This window comes from Lissotriton helveticus, chromosome 4_1 (genome assembly GCF_964261635.1).
Source record: "Lissotriton helveticus chromosome 4_1, aLisHel1.1, whole genome shotgun sequence".
In the NCBI taxonomy this organism is placed as follows: Eukaryota; Metazoa; Chordata; class Amphibia; order Caudata; family Salamandridae; genus Lissotriton; species Lissotriton helveticus.
In genome coordinates this window covers 435,784,032-435,802,357 of record NC_136063.1, presented here as the reverse complement: position 1 = coordinate 435,802,357, position 18,326 = coordinate 435,784,032, and the positions used below count along the sequence as shown (strand labels likewise).

General features: G+C 44.2%; 1 protein-coding gene across 1 annotated transcript in view; it reads right to left on the bottom strand.

Annotated features, from left to right (window-relative positions):
* Window positions 1-2,977: 2,977 nt before the first annotated feature.
* MTERF3 (mitochondrial transcription termination factor 3) overlaps window positions 2,978-18,326 on the bottom strand; it is a 233,996-nt gene continuing 218,647 nt past the window's right edge. The window contains exon 9 of the mRNA XM_078687000.1: window positions 2,978-4,185. Coding sequence (XP_078543126.1) covers window positions 3,991-4,185 — 195 coding nt within the window. The 3' untranslated portion in view covers window positions 2,978-3,990. The remainder of the gene's footprint in view (window positions 4,186-18,326) is intronic.

Below are 18,326 nucleotides of genomic sequence, written 5' to 3'. Positions count from 1 at the left end.
ACCCACCTTAGGCTGCCAGGGATATTCAGCGGCAGGGCAAACCACACACCGGTACATGGGGAAGTCCCAGCATACTCAGAGGAGACAGCAGAGTGTGGCCCCATTAAGTTCAGGTGAAAGGCCAGGATGTAAGCCACAGACCTCACGTGCCAAGAAGTGAGGCAAGTCCCTCCCAGCTGGAGGGTAGGGGATAGGAACTCACGGTCAGAATAGGGCCTCTTCTGTAGCTTCACAGAGGGAGCGACTCTGGTGTCCTCTTGTAGCATCTCATGGCGTGGATTCGGGTGCAGGGAGCCCAGCGGTCCCTCTTTAGTCAGGGAGGCCAGCAGGAAGGATGTAAGGCTAGAGGCCAAAAGAGTGGTGGGACTAGCCCGTCAGGGCTCTGGAATGCAGAGTCGACCACATCTCCCGCCAGGGCCCGGCCGCTGATATGCTGTGAATGGCCCAGGGAGCAGCAGACACAGCAGGCCTCAGGACGTTCCCCGGCGCATCTCATGGGCAAGGCCTGTGACCAGCAGCCCTCTGTCTGCCTGGGGGGAAGGGGATGTATGGATGGCACTGGTATGTCCCTGCAGGGCAGGCCACAGTCCTCTGTCGGTATCATCAGTTCTCCTGCATCAGATTGTTTCAGATGGGCGAGCGGTATGGTAGAGACTCATTAGTGTGCGACCGCCATGTTGCGCTGTCAGCCACGCCCCCAACAAACACAACATGCTTAACTCCTCAGCAACTGAGGAATATTCAGAGCCATTCACACTCACTCTGGAAGATATAAACCCACTTGTCGCCTTATCACAGGCTACTCCATAGATGCTTGGACAGTAGAAAGTCATTCTACAACTGTCAACCATTTCAGCCGAATGAATACATCACAATGCCTCTAGCATTATCAGAAGGGAGAAATGTTGATTTGGGGCGGATGCTAGCATACACAACACAATAAGTGAAGAGTCTAGAAAGGCTGTGCCGCATGTCAAAAAGCAGCAAGAGCTGTACACTCAATGTGACTGGAAAATGGCTGGTTGATGAACATGTCTGTTGGTGGCACTTATTCTAAAATGCAAGACAACCTGATGCACACGGCAGAGGTTTTTGATTGCTTTCTTATAGTAGGCAAACATGCTATGCACATCTTCTGTAAGACACTAGGTCAATGGAACATGGATACTAAGCAGGGATACAGGTAGCATGAGGACATGGTTAGATGTAAATCAACCTGACAAAGGATTTACTCTAAATTTCTAGTGTCAAAGCACAGTTGAGTGAAATAAATAGAGGCACACATGAGACAATCCCAAGGTCAATAAATAGTTCGCTATCAAATGCCATCAGCCTGCAGAAATTAATTCAATGATAAAAAAAAGGAAAAGTCAGGTGGGTTTGAAAAAACATTGATACCACTCAACTTCACATTCTTTACTTTATCTTGTTCAAGAAAGCATTTTGCTATATTTTGTTTTGTAGTGCTCTGTTAGCAGCGTTGATTATATGTCCAGTTGGACATGGGATGTTCGAGTTAGTATTAACAGCTGTGGAAAAAACAAGAGACATTTTAACCGTTAAAATGTGGCTATTTATAAATGTAACTTCCATCAACCTTAAAATAGTGTTGGGCCACATTAGCTCTCCTGTTAAATCTTCCATGGCTTGCCACCATCCTTCTGATGCGCTCCCTGTTCACACTTCCTCTTCATTCTCTAAGTGAATGTGATGTTTTGTAATACTGCACATATAGCAACACCGTTGCACCATATTACTGGAATTTGCAGTTTTGCTACCCCCCTACTTTTTGCAGACTTTTAAATCCCAATTTCAGGATTTCAAAGCTAGATTCTCACACAAACAGTTTGTGTATTATGTGGCATATTCCATCTCTGCTGCCTACCAGTAGTGGAGTTCACTTAAAATATAGGATCCACACATGTAGACCACATGCGCCATCAATCTGATCAGAAAAACATGATTTATTGAAAGCGTCCAGTATTTTCTGGCTCCTATATTAACCCAATTCCATAGCCATCCTTACTAAACAGACATCTGTCACCTAGTTTACCGTTTGTTAGATAATGGTATCACACAATGTGCCTGAACACACAGACTTCATGCGTGCTGCCTGGGTATTGTACCACCAAGTGAGCGATTCCGGAGTGACAGCTATGTGGTGGGGGATATGGGAGTAGGGGAGACAGTTGGTGTGTGATATGTGGCAATACTATGTTTAACTCACAGGCTAGATCACCTCTTTACTGGTTCTGTACCTCCCAAAGACCTACATTTTTCTCTGCTCTAGATTTGTACCCCTTTCACAAAACTTATCTCCATCATTCACCTTCTGCTAGTAGGCACATACATGTCACCACCATGTAGAGTTAAATCATTCCTGATGGCTGTGTTGTATTCAGCAATGTCTTTTACACTTTGTTACACATCCTCGAGCCAGGCTCATCCTCGACCACCCCAGACGTACGCACATAACCCCTCACCTCAGGAAACTCCACTGGCTACCAGTCATTAAGAGAGGCCAGTACAATCTACTCACCCATGCATACAAGGCATTACACAACGAAGGACCTGCTTACCCCAACCAATGCAGGACCTTTCACCAGCCCACCAGGAAATTCTTTCCGGATCACTCGCCCTAGCTGCCACCCGTTGCATTTGCCGAACCAACAGCGTGGGCCGCTCGTTCTCCCATTTGGCGGCCAAGACATGGAACGACCTCCCACTACACCTCAGAGCCTCGCCATCGTTCCAGTAGTTCAGAAAGGACCACAAAATGTGAATGTTCAACCAATAGGAGAACTAGCAGCATTATCCGATAGCGCCTCAAGACCCTCACAGGTGAAGCAGCCACGCTCTACAAATCCTGACTGATTTGAACCTGATTTAAGAAAAGTTAGTGAAATGATTTTGTTTGTGAGATTTGCAAAGTTTGCATTTGCACTTCATTCCAAGTACTACATGCCAAATGCCAGTCGTAAGTCTGCAATTTTATTTGAGTGTTCACAAATGCATTTGCATCTTCCTAGTAATTTGCTAGCAATATGATACAACTACATACACTGCAGTCTGGCCATTCTTTGTACAAAGCAAATTCAATTGCATGCTTGCAACTGGTTTATTGATTGTAGGCATGGTGGCCTTCATAAACTTTGTCTCCGTCTCTGTATTTCATTTGCAGGTTTTCCGACCACGACAATCAAACAACACTTCTTTGCTCCTTGATCCAAATGCATATTATTTACAGCTTTTACAGTAAAGACCTGAAACCTCATGCTTATAAGTAATGCCGTTTGCAACCTAAAACCTCATATAATACCTTTGCATCATCACATGGGGGATTGGCTGTGATATAGGTAGATCACTCAAGTTCAGCTGTTCTGCTGCTGCCTCAGTAAATACATTAAGGATTTTATCTTCTACGGTTCCAATTCTGAAACAATGATTTGAGCTAGTCACTAGAAAAACAATATTACACGATTACTTGTACTGTTAGTATTGGACGTGCCATTTCAAGTATCTCCATGTCGCTCCCTGCACCTTGGACCAATATCAAGCTCAGTCAGGGTGGAGTAGGTACTTAATTAAAAACAGAAAATGAGGACAAGCCAGACAAAAGTCAAGAAAACAGATGTCCAACGTTTTTTATGGCTTTGTTTTATCCAAAATATATTTTGCTTCTGATTAGTTCAGAAAAATATTATTCTCTTTCTTGGCAAACAGATGCAGTTAATAAACAACTTATTTTTTCAGTATGTTGATAAGAGCTGATGAGAAGAATAAAAAGTAGTAAAACAGTGGCACTAAGGCGCGTTCATTTTTTCGTGTATTGTTCTTTGAATTCTATGTGCCTAACTTTTGCTTTTATGCAACAGTTTATTTACATACTGCTCAGTCCAAGAGCACTGTCTGTTCCAGCTTCGAGTCTACGGTTTCACCTACTACATGTATTTCGCAGGCCAATACATTTTCTTTAGCACGTGTTATTAATTAAAGTGTTTTCAAGAACTTTTCAAAGTCTTGCACCGATGCCTTGGCAATATCCACACAAAACGCCTCATCGGGTAGGGATACAAATTTGTCCAGGGAGACATAGTTGGGTTTTGCTGGATCATACTGTGCTCGCCCCAGGAACGCAAGAAACATATGTCGTTCTTTGACTTTTAACACTCTAGTGTTAAAAACCTGCAAAGAAAAAGAGAGGTAAATAGCATGAATTAATCGGTTCATGTAAGCTTTGTGTAGCAACATTTTTAAAGTAACCTTTATTTAAAAATTTAATTCTACGTATAGAAATCTCATAGAAATCCGCTGACACATGTGAAAGTATTCTAAGTTACTGTAGGTATGTACAATAGGGTTTACTTTTATACACACACGCACGCACACACTCCCCTCCCCCTGCCCCCACCATCAATGTTGCCGACCCAAGGTTATAGCAGTACATTTCCAATGTGTACACTTCATCCCTACACTCATCCGAGAAGCCCAAATTGTCTAACACCCGCCCCAACATGAACAATGTAACAAACTGGGGACACTCCTTGGGGATTATAAAACAAAAAAGGATACCTCATGTGAATATCATTAAATGTACAGCGCAATGAGACGATCAATGAAAATAAGCAATTTCAATCTGGTCTGGCTTCCAGATCATACAACTGTACATCTTGCAAAGGTCATACCACTCCAGAAAGTCACCCTGGAAGATGTGACGGACAGATCCTCATAGTAGTCTCAGGTGGTGAGAATGTCAGGGCTCCTTCCAACCTTATGTGGGCATGCCCAGAGTTACAGCATTACTGGGATGAAATACAGGATTGTGTGAGTCACGTATTAGTTAGTCCAATTGAGATCACCACCAAAAGATGTATACTTAAAGTGTGGGGGGGAAAACAGAACTCCCAAATGCTCTAAACTGTAAGTAAATCTGGGGTGCGCAACAGCGAACCAAAACATTGCTAGGTTATGAGGAGCAGGGACCGAACCAGCCCTGGCAACATGGAAAGAACATATGGACTGGTGCACGATAGCAGAAACGGAAATCTATGAAAGTAGAGGCTGCCTCAAGAAATAGACCAATATCTAGGAAGCATGGCAAACATATGGAGACTGCATTGGAATGCGAGTAGTTTGGAACTGAAGGTTTGGGATGGGGGTTTCTTTCTGTATTATTCAAATGGGCCAGGTGAACTTTCTGTTACAGGTAGGAAGAGGGAAGCTCTCTGCTTTAGATGTCTCGAGTGGTAACCAGATGTTCCGCATGTTATATTGTAAATAAAAAGAATTTAAAAAAAAATACACCACAAATCCAAAAAGTGCAAAGAAAACCGTGTTATGTCACCAATTCATGATGAAAATTGAAGTTCACACAATTTACATTACACTTTTTGGATTTGTGTTGTATTGGTTAGGCATGCAAATGTTGTATTGTCAATTTGTGTATGATTTGCATGACCAAGATTTCTATGTTCATCTAACTGAATGTTTCTCAAATTTTGAGTGAATGAAATACCCTGATGATCAACTGACTTATTGTTTTTGATCATTCTTATTACGCAGTATGTTTAGCGATTATCATATAAGGTATCCTTTTATTGGTTTACAATTTTCTGGTGGTCCAACTTCCAGTGATTTAAGGACCCACACTCTCCCTCATTAAGGATTATTGCTGATCACTCCTTGAAGAGACAGACACACACGTTGGCAGTCTTGCACGCTCTACAGTGCTATCATTTGCCAGGCAAAAAGACTGCCTGCACTCCTTCCAAGGTTTGCACTTGACATCATCCCTGGTGTACTTCTTTCACAAGAGAAGTGGATGCAGTCCAAGTTGAAAAGTCACAATTTACTTACGGCAAATGCACAGGCTGGACAGCACCCAGTACCCAGCACCCAAAAACCATTCTAGATTTTCAGGTAAGGTATGCTTTGTTAAACATAGTTTGGTCTATCTCCTCTTCCTCCCAAATCTTTCTTCTAAACGGACTACAGTGAAAACACATGTAGAGGGTTATACTTGTTCTCTACATGATCATTATTCCAAAACGACCAGATCGCTCTCATGTACACTGCATATCTTCTGAAGAGACTAGAATGACTGACACTAGGAGTATTTCACTAATAATATTCCTAACAATTTACAAAGCAGCAGAGAAAACAAGTGCGCAGCACATAGAATTGCAAAGGTTCAGCAAAATTACACTTTAGTCAAGAAATAACGAGATGGAAAGGTAAGCAGAAGCATTTGTCTCAGAATATACTGTGTTCACTGACAAAGTAAATGGAATTTTAAGAAAACATTGGCTGCTGCTTTTGAAAGTTCCTGCAATTAAGGATGAGATCTATAAAAAAACTAGAATTATCTTTAGGAAAGGTGATGCATTAAAAGATTTATTATGTCCTAATTATGTTATACCCTTACAAGAAGCCAAGATTTGGCAGCCAGAAAGACCACACAGGTTTTTTTCTATGCAATGACTAATATCTGCATATCCTGTAGGAATAGAACGAAGTGTTTCAAATATAATACAAAGAAGGAATATACTATTCAAAATGTTATTAATTGTAATGAACAGTTTGTGGTATACGTCATTCCTTGTGACTGTAGTTTGATTTACGTTGGCAGCACAGTTTGGAGCCTGAAAAAAACGCATTCTGGAACATGCCCCAGCACTACTCAACAGAGACTATATAAATAAACATGGTAATGATTATGGTTTCTAGTTTCATTGAATTGATCCTCTAACGAGAAGTGATGGAGGGGAGGAGACTGCGCATTAACCTTGAGGTAAAAAGAATGCAAAGGATTTGACATTTAAGGTCTAATCACATGGGTTTTAATACTGATGATGAATTAATTTTTTTTTTTTTATTATTATAATTAATAATGTATTAGGGCATTTATCTTGAAAGGTCATGACTGATGCTGGTAGATCACTTTCCTGAATAGTGATTATGAATGTGGATACTTGGTACTGTAGCGAATGCATAGATCTACCCTAGGCGAAACGTAATGCAGTTTGTTATTTGAATTGATGTATACATATCATTCGGATTGGATTTATTGTTTAGGATTTGTGGTTTTGAATTAGATTGCAACGCCTGACCAACAAGATTGGTTTTATTGATTTAGACTGGGACATTTTCTGACTAGATGAAGATGGCAGGTTTGAATTTAGAATACGCAGGCCTGTAATCCAGGGAAAATACAACAAGGAATTAGTCAATATTTTTAAGGTCTTCCCTTTTCCTATTTTGGGCGAGGGTTTAAAATAAACATACACATTTTTTCTATTTGAAGAGAGAATAATTGGTTATATTATAAGATTGGTTTCATTGCTTTAAGATGGTGGCATTTCTAACTAGACTATGATGTTGGCCTTGCCTTCGGAATACTTGTGCCTGCACTCTTTACGCCAATATTCCACGCTGTCATTTGTTTACAGATGGGAGTTCATTAGAAATGGATAGATGGCGTAAACGCCATAATTGGCACTTATGATTAGGTTTTTGATTGGATACATATCATTCGGATTGGATTTATTTTTAAAATTGTTGATTTGACCAATCGCCTTACCAGCAGAGGGGCTTCACTGTCTTAGATTAGAATTGTTTTCGACCAGACCAAGATGGTGTTTTTGTATCCAGAATGCTTGTGTCCGCCATTCAGGGAGATTGTAATATTAAGTTGATGGACCTGCTTTTTAATATCTACTGCTTTATATCAAATTAGTTGAGACTTTATAGCAAATATACATTTGTTTTATAGAAGAGGTAGCAATTGATTTGACTAGGAAACTAATTTTACTGTTTTAATAAGGAATTTCCTGACTAGCCCATGATGACGGCTGTATATTTGGAATGTTTGTGCCCGTATTACACACGCCAATATCTTATGTTCCCATTGGTTATGGGTGAACGATAAATAGGAATAGAAAAGATGGCAGATCTTAGTTGAACGCCATCATGGATAGTGATTTGGGTAAGCTACCATGTGGTTTTGGTGGATGTTCTTTTGTTAGTATCTGTTTTCTTGATATGCTTTTTGGAGTGGACCACACTGGGGTAGTTGAACTTTTCCTTTATAATTTTTTCTTGTTGGGTATGGACATATGTCTTTGCACACACATGGGTCAATACATTTCAAGATGGAGGCCATGGCACACCTTCTATTATGTGGTCATGTTTTGACTTTGTGGATAGTGATTACGTTTCTATACGACTGAGTTTTAAAGAATCTTTTGTGTGCTCATTATTTTTCTGGCAGTTGAGCTGAGCACATATTGGGTTTAAATTTTAAAATGTTGGTGTTTCCACGGAGCGTTTTTTGTGCTTTCATGTTTTTTTTCCATGTAATGTGTTGGGGAGGCATTGATCTTTTGCCTTATTTCAACTGTTTATGTCGATTACTTACGATTGTTGTTGGAAGAGACCTGAATTTTTGCTTTAAATTCCTGTATTTTAGCTCTGAATTTGGACAGACAAGATATCAAGAGATACGGTCTATTTTAATACAATAATTAATTGACTCATAACACCCAGGCGTATCAATTCTGTGTTTGATCTTAATCATTAATTAGATATCGATTATTTCCTACATTACTTATGAATGTATGGATTTGGATATATTGTGACCAAAAACTGCTGCAACAAACAAAAGGGGCCAGAATTACAAGGATCTGGATTTTTGATAAGCACTAGATGTACACCTGTTAACCATACGATTAAGCAGCAGATCAGACTGTTGCCGGGTTTACCCTACTAGTTGGTTGCACATGGTTTTAATAAGCTTTTATTTCACTTATTCTGTTCTGTGCTTCTTCCTGTTCATTCTTAATGCCTTTGTTACATTTTTTTCGATATTTTCTATGTTTCATTGTGAAGTTTGATATCCTGATTATTCATTGGCCTGTTTGGAAGGACTTATAGGAGTATTTCATTTGGTAAAAGTTTGGCATTCCTTAACTTCATCAATATTGGGTTTCGATTCTGTGATTGAATTAAAGTGACTACATTTGCAGTCTTTTTATTGTTTTTGTGTATTTTGTAATGTAATATATTGTGTTTTGTGTTTTGTACGCATTGTAACTATGTTGGCATATTATTATGCTTGTGTTATTATCTGTAGCCCGAAGAAGTTCGCTTGAACAAAACATGTTGGCTGTATGAGATCTTATTTTAATGAAAACAAAAAGGTTTTATCTATAACATCAAGGCGCTTCATATCTGTTTCTTAAACATATTGGACTGAAGAACTGTATTTGTAATAGAGTGGTCCCTAGTAGGATTGTTTATATAATAATATTCCTGTGACAAGACCAAAATCGTCAGAGGGAAGTTGTAAATACATCACTAAGGATAATCTGGACAAGCATTTGAAGCACAAGATATAGGACTTTCAATGCTCTCGAATTTAGTGGGGATCACAAGAATGGCCGTAAGAGAGAAAGACACAGCAAAGGAAAACTCAAACATTTCTTGCTTGAAATGAAAGATTAAGGAGGTTGAACCTTGTGTGAAGTGCAGCGGCCAATGGTAGGAGAATGCAAAGGGTTGGTTCCCCCTCTCATTTACACTCAGAAACCTGTCTTTTTATTAACAAAACACCGTGGCCCTCGGCCTTACCGATTTTTAAATATGTTAGGTTTTATGTGTGGATATTTAGATGTGCATAGAATAGAGTACTAATCTTTAAGAGACCAAGCAGTGGTTTGACGGTGATTTATTAAATGTTATCCAAGTTGTGCTGAGTACATAGTATCTAGACCACACCACGCTCCCGCGTAAGCCTTGGACTGCCCTGATACACTACACTTGAAGGTCAAGTACTAAAAAGGTGTTATGGGGGTCAGTTTTAAGTCCAACATTAGGGTGACCCAAGGACAGCAGAAGTAAAAAGTTTAATCTTTCACAATTGGAACCCAGTACTCCCAGATGACCTTGCGGCCCTCAAAACAGTTCCCACAAGTGGTAACTAAAATTATTTAGTTTTTTGAGGGTACTAAATATGGACCAGAATCAATCCACTTAATTTTCCCAGCGATATTATCCATAAAGTGAAGGAAATTCAGCTAGTGGCTTTTCTTCAGAATTCAGCATTTCATCCAGTAACTGAAAGATTTTCAAGTACCACTAAAATGTAAGCCTTTCTGCTCCTGTTTTTGTGGAAAGTAATCCATCTAGGCGTGAAAGAGTAGCTGCACTTTAAATGCTTTCTGCAGCTGAAATGTTATTAGCCACAGATAGAAGCGTACCAGAAGAAAGAAGCTACAGAACCTCCCTCTCAAGGGCAATCTAGGGCTTTGTGCAAAATCCCGGACCAGATGTGCACTTCACCTACCCACCCAACGGTCATTATCTGAGCAGCATGTAGTTATGACCTCTAGAGGAACGAAGGAAGTAAAGAAAGGCATTCAGTTACAATGTTATATCTTTTTAACATTTCTTGAATAATTGTAAATAAAAAGGTTTCTTTCTTTCCTTCCAGTTACACCTCAGTATCCAATAAACGACGATCAATCCTGCAAACTTCCCACACCTGTCCCCTGAATTTTGGTGTATACAGCTTGTGGGTCTGCCAGGTTGATCAGTCATCTTGAAAGCCTAATATGTATTTCGATGGCAGGACCGGAGGCTTCAGATTAGGTTTTTATCTCTCTTCGATTTATTACAAATTAAATGCTCCAGCAGCCTTTTTCAAAGACACAAACATATGAAAAAACTATATTTCCTATGAACATAGGGGAAAATAAAAACAAACAAAAGTTCATCAGAGGGCAGCCAATCCTGTGAGAGGACGTCCCATAACTTCCCCCGCGGACGCTCTATCCTCCTCTTTCTTCGCTGCTCCAGCAGCATTAGGATGAGTGCCCTTTCTTTTCTCATATGTTTATGATGTTTGTGCTTACATTTTGATATTTCAGTGCTGTGATTTTTAAGAATATTGTGGGGAATTGCCTCGTGTTTCATTGCGGCACATTCTTGTGTTTAGGTGTTTGATCGGCCGCGGGAGCGTTCGTGTACTCCTACGCAGCCGCGACTGTTCTGTAGGCTCTCTGTGCGGTGCGGCCTTCCGCCGCTAGGGGACCACCCGCCTGCTGCCTTAGCGCACTGTCGGTGCGTTTAACCCCCGCGGCAGCTAGTCGTCTGTTTCTGCTTCCATAATCTCTTAGTGCGGTTCAGACAGACTCGCTGCGGCCGCAGGGGAAGATTGTGATCATGTTTGGGCATTGTTTGCATTTCGGAGAGCCACTGCCTGTAGCCAGAACACCCGCTCTGCGGGTAAGATTTATTGCTGTCGTGTAGGACCGGCCCAGGCAGGTGTCAACCCCTCGGAATTATGAGGGCGAGTAGTGTTTGGTCCCAGGCCCTTGCAGGCTATTAAGGATACGTCCTGAGCAATTCTTATAGGGGAATCCCCTATATATAAACCCCAGTTTACCGTGTCTGGGTGCTTTAGTAGTAACCTCATGGAGTATGAGGACTATTATGAGGAGAAGGAGGAGGAGGGGATCATGTACCTACCGATGGATGACCATTTCTGTAGGGTCATGGACTCCTCCATCCTCAAGGCAGTCTCCCAGGTGGTTAAGCCTTTGGAGAAGAAAATTGAGAAGCTGCAGGCGCAATGCCTGTTACCCCTCAATCAGAGGGAAGATCAGTCGGGGCCTAAGACTCCCCTACCTCCGGGCCAACCATCCCCTAGTGTAACGGACCCTAAGCGCAAGTGTTCTGATGAGGCAGGAGTGGACACAGACGCTTTTGCGCGCCTTACGAAAGCATTTATGGAGGCTAAAGCCTCCTCCTCTCCCAGCAAGACAGAGGAGGTCCTGGAGGGACCCTCTGGTGCCCCGGACAACACCACTACTCTGGACCCAGATGAGTCCCCCCCAGACCTCGGACGGTGATGGGGAGGTGGAGCGGTCATGGCGCCCATCGAACCCTGCCCCAGTGAAGTCCCCGGATCCTAATACAGACATGCTTTATCCGGATGACTTATTGCACCCACATTCCTCGCAAAGGACTCCGGCCCCCAAGGTGGCAGCCTACATGGCGTCTAGACTTCATAAACTCATGGACCTGTAGGTCAGGAGCTGCCCTGCGCGCAGAGTTCCCGCGACCTACCCTAGAGGGGAAAGTCGCTGTGACCCCCGAGGTGGATCCAAAGATGTCCACTTTTTTGATTAAATTCATTCGCGATCCAAAGAAAGGTATTGACCGCTCGTGGAGAGCGTGTCAAGATAAACTCTTAGACACTGCGGGTCCCCTAGCGCAAATTCAGGATATGGCGGAAGACGCCAAAGCTTCGGGAACTCTTATATCCCCAGAGACCCTCTCCAGTTGGGCGCAGAGGGCTATCATTTTCTTAGGTAACGCCAATGTAGCGATCTCGACGGAACGACGTAGGTCTCTCCTTATAAAAATCGATCCTAAGCTTGGTGAGTTGGCAACTTCAGAAGCGGGTCCAGTAATGGAGGGCAACCTGTTCAGGGACCCCTTCGTAAAGGAATTAGGCAAGTTCGTGAACACGTTTAATTTGTTAGACAAGGCCCAAACGTCGATTAAAAGAATCTTCACCCCACGTATTTTTGGCACAGCCTGTCGTGGAAGGGGGCGCTCGGCCGGCCGTCCTCCCAACAGAGCCTCCTTCAAACAAGGCGAGTCCCATAGAGGACAGTATCAGGACCAGGAGAGGTTCGGAAACTTCTATCCAACTAGGAACTTTCCCCGTCGCAGAGGAGGCCGTGGGCGTGGAGATGCTTCCTATAATAACCAGCGAGGTAAGACTCCAGGAGTTGGGGAAGGTTAAGTTGGGAGGCAGACTTCAGTTTTTTCTTCACAACTGGTCTTTGCTCACCTCCGACGCTTGGGTTTTACAAACCGTCAGAGGGTTTCAAATAGAGTATTCCGAGCTTCCAACTCAACCGTTTCGCCCCAGACCCCTCACGTTCACGCGGGAGCAAGGGTAACTTATCAGCAGGGAAGTTTTGGAGTTAGTTTGCAAAGGGGCTGTTACACCCTCCTCTCTTCATCCCCTAGGGTTCCTCACCAACATCTTCTTGGTGGAGAAGCAGGACGGAGGCTATCGCCCCGTAATAAATCTACGAGAGTTCAATGGGTGGCTCATTTACCGTCATTTCAAAATGGAGGGTATCCACCTCCTGTGGGATCTCTTACAGACATGGGATTGGATGGTCCGTCTGGACCTTAAGGACGCTTATCTGACAATTCTGATTTTTGACCCTCACAGATGTTTCTGCAGTTTCAGTGGGGTTCTCAGGTCATTGAGTTCACCTCCCTTCCTTTCGGACTGTCTTCCGCTCCGGTATGTTTCACCAAGGTGATGAAACCTGTGGTGGAACAACATGCTCATTATGAGTCAATGTCCCCAACGCCTGGTGGCTCAGCTGCAGCGAGCCGTGTTCCTCTTGGAATTCCTTGGCTTTGTCATCAACGGGACCAAGTCAGATCTGGTCCCTTCTCAGAGGATGCAGTTTCTGGGTTTCATGATAGACTCGGTCGAGGCGACCTTGTCCCTGCCCTCACGGAAGTTAGCCAAGATCAGTCACGAACTGAAACATATGCTATCGCGAACCACGATTTCCCAGCGCCATTTAGCCAGAGTTATAGGGTTGCTATCGTCGTCGATTCAAGCAATCTTTCCGGGGCCCCTACATTACAGGGCCCTTCAGCGTCTCAAAGCATATGATTTGAGCAGAGGTCTCACCTATTCCCAGGTCGTGCCCCTCTCCGAGGAAGCGAAGACGGAGTTGCAATGGTGGGTAGACCATATGGATGCCTGGAACGGCCGAGCGATTTTTGGCTCACAGCCAGACCTGGTGATAGAGTCGGATGCTAGCGGTTATGGTTGGGGTGCCTGTTGCGGAGAAGTGTCTACCAGAGGAAGATGGTCCTCTTCCGAGCACGCCCTTCACATCAATTGTCTAGAATTGATGGGGGACTCCTTCGCGGTAAAGTGTTGGACAAAGGACAGGATCCAAACTTCTGTCCTGCTCAAAATGGACAATGTAGCAGCGGTACGCTACATTAATCATCTCGGGAGGACGCAGTCCAAGGCATTGTCGAATCTGGCACGCAACCTTTGAGAATACTGCCTAGCCAGCCACATACCCCTATGGGCGGAACACCTGCTGGGTTCGTCCAACCAAGTGGCAGACTGGTGCTCTCGTCACTGGAAAGACACCAGTCTCTGGCAACTACATCCCAGTGTGTTCAGGGAGATCCAATCTCGATGGGGTCCCTTCTCGTGGACCTTTTTGCCTCCCAGCTGGACGCCCAACTGAGACGTTACTACAGTTGGCGACCGGATCCGGAGGCACTGGCGGTGGATGCCTTTCTCCAGGATTGGAGCAAGGAACAGGGTTTTGCGTTCCGCCCATTCGCGATGATCATGTGTTTATCAACCCAGGTGAGGAGACAACAGAAGGACCTAGTGGTAATTACTCCAGTGTGGAGGTCGCAAGCCTGGTTTCCAGTTCTGATGGAACTTTCCTGGGATTTTCCAATCCCTCTACCCCTCGGTCAAGATCTCCTCAAGGATCCTCAGGGGAATCCCCATCACCTTCTGGTCACGGGCGGTCTGCGGTTGATGGCCTGGCGGGTTACAGGCAACGCTGGAAAGTCCCAGGACTTGCAGAGGATGCTGCCGTTTTGCTCTCCGAGTCACTGGTCGGATTTTCACTTCGGAAGGAGTTACCTTTACCATTTCTAGACGGACTAAGCGTGACTCCCGGTCTGTGTCTTATCATGCTTTCCCTGACATCCCAAAATTATGTGTGGTCAGAGCGCTTAAAGCCTACGAGGTGGCGACAGTAAATATACGTCCACAGGGCATGAATCAGTTGTTTATCGCTCTTACCAAACCACACAAGGTGGTTTCGTCTCCCACGATTGCCAGGTGGGTCCGCTGGGTGATGCAGGAAGCGGGCAGAGATACTTCCCGTTTTGGGGCTCATTCAGTGAGGGTTGCTATGGCATCCAAAGCTTTCTCCCTGGGAGCGCGACTGGAGGATATCTTGAATGTCGCAGACTGGTCTTCGGACTCTACTTTCAAGAGATTCTATTTTAAACCAGTGGTATCACTGGCATCTTTGGTTGTGGACTAGCCTAATCTGAAGCCTCCGGTCCTGCCATAGAATGCAAAATTTCCTAGCCAACGTGTAGACAAGTTTCAATTCTATTAAGGACACGGAGGCGAGGATTAGCCCACCCGGGTTTTTTATCCGACCCGCCCAGAATTTCTGCGTGTGTACGGTGAGTAGATGTTTAAGAGGATATGTTCTTTGTAATGGAAAGTTGATATTGTATCTAATCTTTACTTGTCTGTTTACAAATATTATGCTTACCGAGTATTTTTTTCCTGCTACGTAGGTTTTCTCTAGTTCATTGGTCTTACCTATGTGTTTCTCTTGTTTAGGATCGGAGAATGGCAAACAGGAATAACCGAAAGACTACCTGGATGGAGTAGCACGAAGAAAGAGGAGGATAGAGCATCTGTGGGGGAAGTTATGGGACGTCCTCTCACAGGATTGGCTGCCCTCTGATGAACTTTTGTTTGTTTCTGTTTTCCCCTACGTTCATGGGAAATATAGTTTTTTCATTTGTTTGTGTCTTTAAAAAAGGCTGCTGGAGCTATTAATTTGTAATCAATCGAAGAGAGATAAAAGCCTAATGCTCGCCTCCGTGCCCTTAATAGAATTGAAACTTTCCTGCACATTAGCTAGGAAATTTTGCTTTCTGAGTGTATACTTATCTTTTAACATGCAAGTAAGCTACTTATCAGGATTCACAAGACACATAAGATCCCATAAAGAGAAGGTAAATGACTGGGAGTGTGCATTTCCCTCCAGAAAATAAGTGAAAAATCTGAATAATTTATGTGACTTGCCCTTGAAGATTATGATGTTATACTGACGATAAAGCTCTTCTTGAAAATAATCTTAGTGAGAAAAAAAATACCAAATTTTTTTTAGTGCTTTTTAAAAGAACCTCAAGTGGAAAATATCTTAATTGATATATTTACCAAACTGGGGATGATTTAAGAGTTATGTAATCTTAATTACAAAGAGCACAATTATCTGAAGGTGTCTAGGTGTTAATAATGTAGGGAGAATGGTATCAGAAACAAAATCTAGCGAAAGAGATGAGTTTTTAACATTTTGGAAATTTAAGAAGCTGTGGCTCTCAGCATATGGAGGGTGGTAAAAGGCATTCCAGCCCTTGGCCAAGATCACAGGAAAGGAATGCCCACCAGCCAGATTCTGTAAAACCTATGTGCGTACACAATGTAAGCAGAAGAGGAGCACAGGGCTATCTCTTAAAAGGAGAGAAGTGATATAATTCTTGTGCATAGTTGGATTAACTGCCTTGTAACAGACGCATAAAGCTTTGAAGAAGCATCTTTGCTGAACGGGCAGCCAGTGTAGAGTTTTAAAATGCTGGAAAAGTTAGGAACAGATAAAGGGGCAGCGCTGCAGGTTTTAAGTTAGGAACAGATAAAGGGGCAGCGCTCCAGGTCTTTGAATGACCTGTAACATGTGGGGTAGATAGTGTGGCAGCCCCATATGCATCGCTATATAGTAGTCTTGTCTCCTGATACCCAAGCTTGGACCAACTGTTGCTTAAATGCTGTTGGAATCACGGGTAAATATTTTTGAAAAGCCTAAAAAAGAGGAAGCCATTAAAAGTCATATTCAGGATGTGAACATCAAAAGACAAGTGCACATCAAAAATGCGGAAGCAGGTACAAGACACAGTCCAGGAGAATGAAGCCACCAGGCAGACGACTTCTCTAAAAATACAGGACTTCCGTCTTGTCAGAATTTAGACGCAGGGAGTTGGCACTCATCCAGTTGGCAATAGCCAACACACAAGATTTGAAGTGATTGCGAAACTCTGAGTTGTTGTCCAGACGTACAACAAGTTGGGTATCATCGAATTAAGAAAATGAAACCAAAGAACATAATAAACTATGCAAGAGGCACCACATAAAGATTAAACAAGGCGGACTGAGGGCCGTAACCTGAGGGACACCATAACTTTGTCATAATGAAGAGGGGTACGGCCCGAGAAGAACTGCTCGTTAGGACCTCCATTTGACAGTTTATAAAGCTATAACCTTTAATGTTCATAAAGATGAATTTAAACCCATGGTCTCTTCACCTTGGACTCTGAGTATCGCCGGTGGTCTAGATTAGACATTCAGAAACTTCAAGGTGGTCTGTTGGTTTGGGTGCGCTGCCCAGGGCGGGGGGCCACCAGGAGTCGTCCCAGGCGGAGGGTGAGGATCCCAGGATGAGGACTTCCGTTTTGTCTGAGTTCAGTTTCAGGCGACTTTCCGACATCCATTTGGCTACGTCTGTCATCCCTTCGTGCAGGTTGGCTCTGGCGGTGGCGGGGTCGTTAGTGAGGGAGAGGATCAGCTGGGTGTCGTCGGCGTAGGAGATGATGTTCAGGTTGTGTTGGCGTGCGATGGCTGCGAGGGGGCTCATGTAGACGTTGAAGAGTGTTGGGCTGAGCGAGGAGCCTTGAGGGACGCCGCAGATGACTTCGGTGGCTTCCGATCTGAACGGGGGGAGGCGGACTCTCTGTGTCCTTCCGGCGAGGAAGGAGGTGATCCACTCCAGTGCCTTCTCCTGGATTCCGACGTTACTGAGGCGCTGTACTAGGGTACGGTGGCAGACAGTGTCGAAGGCCGCGTAGAGGTCCCGGAGGATGGGGGCCGCTGTTTCTCCGTTGTCGAGCAGGGCTCGGATGTCGTCGGTGGCTGCGATCAGGGCGGTCTCGGTGCTGTGGTTGGACCGGAAGCCAGACTGCGAGAGGTCGAGGGATCCGTTTGTCTCGAGGAAGGCGGCCAGTTGCTTGTTGACGGTCTTCTCGATGACTTTGGCTGGAAACGGGAGCAGCGAGATGGGGCGGTAGTTCTTGAGGTCGGTTGGGTCTGCTGATGGTTTCTTGAGTAGAGCGCTGAGTTCGGCGTGCTTCCAGCTCTCCGGGAAGGTGGCGGTGTCGAAGGAGGTGTTGATGATGTCCCGCAGGTGGGGTGCGATGACAGCGTCGGCCTTGTTGAAGACGTGGTGAGGGCAGGGGTCTGTCGGAGATCCGGAGTGGATGGAGTTCATCGTGCGGATGGTGTCTTCGGTGCTGATCGGGGTCCAGGCGCGGAGGGTGGTGGTGGGGGGCGGTGGTTCGGTCGTGGCGTGCGTCGGTTGGGTGCTGAAGCTGTTGTGTATATCTGCGATTTTGTTGTGGAAGTAGGAGGCGAGGGAGTTGCAGAGGTCTTGCGAAGGGGTGATGTCGTTGTT